The following is an 8,201-nucleotide window of genomic DNA, read 5'->3' as shown; positions in this document are numbered from 1 at the left end:
GTAGATGTGGAGGTTGAGAATAGACTTGTTACAGTCCACGGATGTGAGTATACTCATCGCTTGTGTTAACTTAATTCACCTTTCATAGTTCACGTCACGAACCAGACTAAGATTGTTGTTGTTATTCTGCAGTTTATCTGGATGCCGTATAGCTCTCCCGACGTCCTTCAGGTTGTGCATCCTGAGGTGTTGGAGCCTCGTCATACGGCGTTATGGCAGTGTGTGACGTCGTTGATATACTTTTCCGTGATAGAGTGGCATCAGGTTGACCGGGTGTTACCGCAGTTCGGCGGAGTTCAACCCCGCCCCCAGCCCGCCCTGAACATCGACTTCTTGATGTCGAAGGATGGTAGAGGCGGTGATCGTTGGTTCCCGTACAGTTTGCAGTTCTGGCATCTTCATTGGGAGAGTCGTGCGGATCACGTTTTCTAGTTTGATGTTGTCGCAGACCCCGGTACCTCACATGACTTCTTGGACTGGTGGCGTCAGCATGGAAAGAGGTTCTTGTCACCAGAGATGTACCTGGAGGATCCGAGAGCCGTGCCTATTCCTGTTGAGGCTACGCAGAGGGGTGCTAGACGAGTTCCTGAGATGGACTGTGTGGACGACGTTTTGGATAGGCGGCGGGTTGAGCGGAGAGCGCGTGTCGGGACCCGACAGAGCCAGCATGAGTGGAGCTGGCTCGATCAGGCCATGAAAGATGGTGATGCGGGGGGTATGGGTGCAGGTAGACGACGAGGGCGTGGAGGCCGACGCAGAGAGCGTGCTGCGGTGGACGATCACGGTGATCATGATGACGACGACGACGATGGTGATCAGGGCGGGCCTGGTGGAGGAGACGCTGGAGGTCATGCTGGTGTAGGGGGTGTTAGTCCCCATCATGGAGGTCATGGTGGAGAGTGGTACGGTTCCGGTTTGGGAGATGGCTCGGCCCATCGTGACGGTGGACTTGGATCTGGGCCGCTCGGCGATTATTTCGTTGGTGTCCCCACTGACGACCACACACTTCAGGAGAGTCAGCCATGGGTTAGTCCAGGGACTCTATTTTCAGACTTGCTGGCCAGCGATGGTCTTGATGCGGATTTTGGCGAGTCACACTTCCTAGATGAGATCAGTGCCATTATGCAGGAGGATGATGCAGCACGTCGGCCGGGTCAGATACCGAGGACACAGGCACCATTAGATGTCAATTTGAACGAGCCTCCTACCATGCCAGCACCTGAGTATTTTGCATTGGGTAGTACCCCTCCTTCCGCCTTTACTACTGGGTCACATTCAGTTGCCGGAACGTCCAGGGCACCCGTTCGCAGAGAGTCAACCCCCTCAGGGTCTTCCTCACGACCGTTGCCAGTCCAGCCTAGGCCACCTGCACAGGCAGACCCGGATGATGACGATGATGACATCGAGGACGAGGAGCCGCTCGTCAAGAGAGGCCACAGGACACGGGTCCCCCGTCGTTGCTTCACCGGTTCACACCTATTTAGATGATCTGTTTATGGTGTATGACTTTTGTCACATTCAGTGTTGTATTTTAGCTTCCTTTATTTATTTTGGCTTTGTATGCTTAACATCCGAGATGTATTTTGTTATTTATGGTATGTACCTTATTACTTTCTCGTGTATCCGTTACTTTGGAAATTGGTGTACATTGTGTATTTAAGTTATTCAGACATGTTGGTTGTCCACCATCACTTGATTTGAAGATTGCATTATTGCTTTATGTATTTTTCGGAGAGGTGACATTTTGTTTCAGAAAAGAAACACATGGAGTAATTATTAACCAACGCAAAATACATCACATTAAGCTAAACAAATTTTTGTACTTAACAACTTCAAGTAGCATACCCTCAAACAGTTGACACTAAATACAAAAGTGAAATCACTGTTATAATAAAGCTAACAATAAACCAACTCTGTCCCACCCGTGTGACTTGGTCCCCCGACCTGTGGGCAACTCCAACGTGTGTGTCCTGGTTGCCGACAGAGTCCACATCTCTTCGGTCTGTTCGGATCCGCCTCGTCCATAGTGGTTTGTATCCTGGTGGACCTGGGACGTCCCTCGCTCGCACGCCTCTTGTTGGGGTCTGGTATCACTGTCGGCCCATCATATGGTGGCCAGAAACCCTTAGGAATGGGTGGTGTGAACCCCATCCGGTACACACTGAACACGGAGCTAAGACGATACACCTGGTGGACATACGGCTGCCAAGTCAGCTATGAATAGGCACAGTATGCCAGGGCGTGGGGACACGGGAAATGTAGTGCCTGAAAGTATCCGCAGTCACATGTCTGAGATCCGAGTGACACCCTGTAGCTACCGAGGAAGAACGAACCAGTAGGAGTCGTCTCCGAGACAGTGAACTCCGAGTTATCTCGGTCGTACAAAGTCATCGTGAAGCACCTCGCCGTCTTCAAATTGGCCTCAATACACTTCACCAAGTGTTGACTGAATTGTTGTCCCGTACCCAGCTGGGCCTCAGCCTCTCTCCCCTTGCGGACGAATAGCTCGGCCAACCTCCCGTAAGTTGCCTTCACCAGCGAGCAGACAGGGAGATTCCTGACTCCCTTCAGGATTGAATTAACACACTCAGAGATATTTGTCGTCATGTGCCCAAATCTCCGACCCTCATCCTGATGCTGTGTCCACAATGAATACTCAATCCGGTTTGCCCAGTCACACATGACAGGGTCTTCAGACCGCAGAATATCAAACCAGTAATCGAACTCCACCTCCGTCTTCACATACGCTGCATTCATAAGAAGCCTCATTGCATCCTTGCCCTTGAAGGTTAGGGCAAAATTTGCTGCCACATGCCGAATGCAGAATGCACGGTAGGTAGCAGGAGGTAGCCATCCCCCGTCCGGAGCCTCAAGCGCAGCCTTGATGCCATTATGCCTGTCTGATATAACCAGCAGACCTGGCTGAGGGGTCACGTGCTGACGCAGGTGGGAGAGAAAAAAGGACCAAGACTCGGCATTCTCACCCTCAACCAGTGCAAATGCAACAGGCAGAATGTTGGAGTTCCCATCCTGTGCAATCGCGACGAGCAATGTTCCCCCATACTTTCCATACAGATGGGTGCCGTCAATACTGACCAAGGGATTGCAATGACGGAATGCCTCGATACATGGTGGAAACGTCCAGAACAGTCGGTGAAAATAAGCTTGCGACTCGTCCGCCTGTCCCCCAACTCGAACAGGGCTGCTCCTGAGGACTGCATCAGTACCAGGCATCGTCAGCTGAACTCCTAACACCCACCTAGGGAGCTCGTTGTATGACTCATCCCGATCACCATAGATGTGGGCAACGGCCTTCTGCTTCGCCAACCACACCCTTCTGTAGGTCGGCCTAAACCCAAAGTGTGCGGTCGTCGCATTAAGGAGCACCTTGATGCTGACGGATGCATCAGCCATAACCATTGGCATGATGAATGCTGAAATCACATGATAATCCAAACTCCTGTGGTCGTTGGAGATGGAGGTCGCCAGACACGTATGTGGTCCGTTGTACCGTTTGACCTCTCAAATGCCCTTGCGCTGCCGGAGACTAAGACGAATCAACCATGTGCACCCATTCCCAAACTCAGAACACTTCCCAACATACCGGCGATAGTCAGACTCCACCACCTTGTACTGTACCCCGCGTCGGATGCTGTAGGTCTTCACACTTAACACGGCCTCATCTTTATCCTGAAATTACTGACCAACCTGAAATTCTGTAAGACCTGCAGACCCTTCGGCATCTCTAGCACCAAATCCAGCAGGCTCCCCAGGAACCCCCTCCTGCCTCATGGCATCCAAGTCCAAAGAAGAAAAGTTCGGAGGGTACTGCTGTGTGCCAGAGCTAGAACCACGTCTCCTACCAGCAGGCTCACTCGCTCCAATATCATCGCTGCTGTCATCAGCAATGATATCCGGCTCCACATCATCATCGTCTAGATCATCCAACAATGTATCTCCAAGACCAACCGGTGCAGCACACTGTAAAGAGCTCGGCACAAAATCCCCTTGTCCAACCTCTCCGCCTCCACTATAGTTCAGATCAACAGCGAACGAAGGGGACGCGACAGGCTGGACCGGAGGTTCATACACAGGAATGGAGGAAGATGCACCAGCAGGTCTGGAGCTAGAACCGGCAACCGTGCCTACAGTGGGGGTATTCCGGTTCGAACCCCCAGAACTGGATACCACATCAACCAACTTCGCCAACAGTTCATGTGTCCTAACTTCGGGAAACTGCCGGCGACAATGAAACATGACCTGCAAGTCCTCATCACTCCCGATCGTGAAACAATCGTACTTCACGATTTCCTTCAGCACCGAGATTGGAATGCGATAGAAAAACTTCTTAACCCGCTTCACCCCCTGCAGACCAAGTTTCTGTATCACAGAATTACCAAGGTCATCGTAGCTCGTCGTAGGCCTCACGAAAATACTGAGAGGATTCTTATCGGTGAACTTCACACCAGATCGTGTTTTCCTCTTAATCGTTCCTCTGTGGTGAACCAAAACTACAAAACTCTCCTCACTAGCCATTTTCCCACTCTAATGAGATCAATTCACGTTCACACCATATATATACACTTCTGGGCCTTTATAATTCGAACCAGCCTAATTCGAATTACACATTGAGTAATTCGAATCAGCCTGTTTCAAACTACTTGGGTTTGCGTGTTTGAGTGTAATTCGAATCTCCCTGATTCGAATTATTCATTGAGTAATTCGAATCAGGTGGATTCGAATTAGTGTGTGTGAGTTTTGTGTATAATTCGAATGAACATGATTCGAATTATGTGTAAATTGAGTTCGAATTTAGTTGATTCGAACTACATATAAACATGCATTGGTTGATTCATGAACCAGATTTTGGTTTGGCGGATTTGTGTAATAATTTCCTCCCCTTGACTTATTTGAGTGTTTTGTCTTTAAATCGATTTAGATTTGAACACCTCTAATAACAGTGATATACTCAAATATATTTCTATCAGCCAAACCATAAAAGATCTACTAAAAAAATTACTTAATAGATCATAAAAATGGAACACGTACCATATATAATAAAATGAAAATCTCAAGTTAAAATTTCGTTTGATTCGTACATTGATAGTGTAAAAAATTATATTCTGTGTTATCATTATTTGATCGGATTCACATATTTAAATCACTCTACTGTTTTTAAGTAAACCTAATATTCTTGAGTGATCATTCATAAACATAAATAGTAGTATTATACTTGTGTTAGGTATTTCCTATCGAGCGTTGATTTATCATCGGTTTTGACTTTTGACTTTTGACTTTTGACTATATAGGGTTAGTCGTTAGATACATATTTATTTTGTTATATCAAAGTAAATGGCCTTAGGTATATATGAGCTAGCTGAGTTGTTTACCTTACCAAACTTCAATCATGATATTTAATTATTAGATCATCTCTGAATACAGTAATACTGGGAAAATAAAAAAAATATCTTATTTAATATTTATTAATTAATACAATAATTAATAAATATTAAATAAAATAAAATTTCATTGTTTTTTATTAATTTTTTTTTGTTATTAAATATTTCCACACTGAGTGCTTAGCGTTTCTTGTCCTTATCATGAGAACAACTTAGAAGATCCCAAAATCAGAGAACCTTGGCTACACAATCTTTAGGCTGCATATTCAAATAACTTGTCCAGTAGTGTATATCCTTATAGTACAATTAAATCTAGTTATGATAAATCATAATCAAAGTGAGCCCCATTGCCGCTTTTGTCTACATACATACAATACAATGCAAGATATCTTGGATAATTTAATTTGATGTAGTAGTTTTCTTTCCTATTAATTAAGGCAGCTTCCCCCACTTGTGCTAATTAATACTTGAATTATTGACCACTAAACTAAAACATTGAATATATCCAGCCACTTTATTTTGTGCTGTCACGTTTGGGTTGTCAGATCAATAATATAATATATATAGGTATCTCTGAGCTTTTAGAAAGCATAATAAAGCATTACTAATAAGTTAGGGGCAGTGGAGCTTTACTACTTTTATAATTTGTGGACAGATTCACATTCCTTTATTCAAAAGCATAAGCAAGCAAGATTTTCCACGTGAACAATATGCAACATGGCACCAAACAATAATATCATTGGATTCTGAATGAAAATATGCCAAAAACATGAATTAATTTAATTTAGGGTAGTCTCTTAAATTTGTTTAACCTAACCCGGGGTACGATATAACAGAGATACTTCTTTGAAAATTTATCTTTTGGTAACAACAGTGAGAAGATCAGTCTCTAATTTTAGTTAAGTTAAATTAAACATAACAAGTGATTATTCGAAAATTTTAACAAATAAAACACTTATTAAAGATATTTACTGCTTAAACAATAATATCCTAAACAAATTTGTGAGAAACTTTGGGCATGATGTGTTCAAGTTTTGAATCGTTGCTTGCGTGAAATGTGAAGCATGAAATCAGAACATGCATAGTATCTGGATCGGAGGGGACCAATTGGTGATGGAAAATGTCTGTGGACAATGTAACATTTTAAGATAAGACAAGACTAAGACTAGTTTAATGAGTCCAATAATTTCAAATTAAATGGGACCATGGATTTTGACTATGGTGATAGTAATGTGGGGGCATAAAGTGATGCCTTGTGGTTGTGGGGATACATAATATCTGTTTTAAGAAGTAAAAAAATAAAGAAAGAAAGAAAAGGAGTTACCATCTTTAGAAAATTGTTTGAGAAATGAAATTTTGAAAAGTTCCATTAAACAGTGAGACTTTTTTAAAAAAAAAATTAAGTTGCTTTGTCTTAAGAAAAATATTTTGAGATTAAATTGGAATAATTGTTTGTTTACTAATACAAGCAGAACTCAAGCAAAATGTTGAATCGAGTCAAAACAAAAATGAATAAGATAGTGACACTTATTATTTTTAATATTGCTCGGGTATGTGTGTGTATTACAAGATGGTGAGACAAAAATATGTTAATTTCCTGCATCGCTTAAGCAAGTTTTAGGGTTCGAATTTTGTTTTGTGCATGTAGTAATTTATTGGCCAACGACAAACTCTTAAATGGAACTTTATTGACTAACAATGATGTGCATAAATCATACTTATCAATTTATATTATTTAATTAAAAAACAAATTAGATCTTATGATTTACGTTGGTCACTAAAATTAGCTACTAATATATTTGTGTATAAATATATGTGTGATTTAATTTATTTTTAATATATATTTATATTCTAATATATATTTTATACTGATGACTAATTTTAGTGTCCACGTAACATAACTCTAACAAAATTTGTGCCCACTAATCAAACCGTCCTTTTTAGTTTTAAAGATTTTAAAAATTCCCAACCATAAAATCGGATGATTCCAATTTAGAGAAGTCAATATTTGTTCTAACAAAAAATATAAAAATAAAATTAATAATTATTAATTATTAAAAAATAATTTAATTAAAATTATTAAACTATTTAATAACTCTCAAACTATCAATTTTACGTTAAATTAATTTTTGTCCAAAACACAAAATGACTAGAATATAGGGAAAAAAATGTAGGCGATTGTTGATGCATGAATCCTCCCCGATTCAAAATTGGCTTTCCGTCCCCGTGAAAGCAGGAAGAGCATAGTGGGTGCTGTGTCCTGTCCCACAAACGTGGCAGCAAAATAAGACAAGGTCAAAACCGTCAAATCATGCAGTGGCAGCCATTGTAATTCCAATCCTAACCCTGGGGCCAGGGTGAAGCGTCTATATAAGGAAACGTCAAAGGCCAGAGTTACTCATCACTCATCACTCATCGGTTATCACAAAGCATCTTCTTCTTCTTGTGAATTAAGAATATGGCAGGAGCAATGATGATGAAAATTCCAAACAACAGAAGGAGGTTGAGTGGGCGTCCAATACCAAAGAGGGGACAGGTCAAGATGGGAATTGTGGTGGGACTCGCAAACTCCGTTGCTTCCATCTTCTCTCGCACCTCCAACTCCGCCAGATCCACTTCCTCACCTTCTCACTTCCCCCGTTAACTTAACACATGCGCCACCGCCACTCAATTTTGTTGTCTCCTCTTCCTTTTTGTACAATCCCTTCTGCTATGTATCAATATTAGTCTTGTGTAAATCTATTGCTAATCAAATCCAATCCAATCTACACTTCTCCCATCAATCTTTATTTTGTAAACTCC

The 8,201-nt window shown here is 42.3% G+C and overlaps 1 protein-coding gene across 1 annotated transcript; it reads right to left on the bottom strand.

The window, feature by feature from the left end:
• Nucleotides 1-2,214: 2,214 nt before the first annotated feature.
• LOC112735411 (uncharacterized) lies at nt 2,215-3,234 on the bottom strand. Its single transcript, XM_025784950.1, has one exon. The coding sequence runs from the start codon at nt 3,232-3,234 to the stop codon at nt 2,215-2,217; it is 1,020 nt and encodes a 339-aa protein (XP_025640735.1).
• Nucleotides 3,235-8,201: the final 4,967 nt, after the last annotated feature.

The sequence above is a fragment of the Arachis hypogaea genome, chromosome 13, assembly GCF_003086295.3.
Source record: "Arachis hypogaea cultivar Tifrunner chromosome 13, arahy.Tifrunner.gnm2.J5K5, whole genome shotgun sequence".
Classification (NCBI taxonomy): domain Eukaryota; kingdom Viridiplantae; phylum Streptophyta; class Magnoliopsida; order Fabales; family Fabaceae; genus Arachis; species Arachis hypogaea.
The sequence above is the reverse complement of the archived record's forward strand: the minus strand, read 5'-3'. Positions and strand labels throughout refer to the sequence as shown.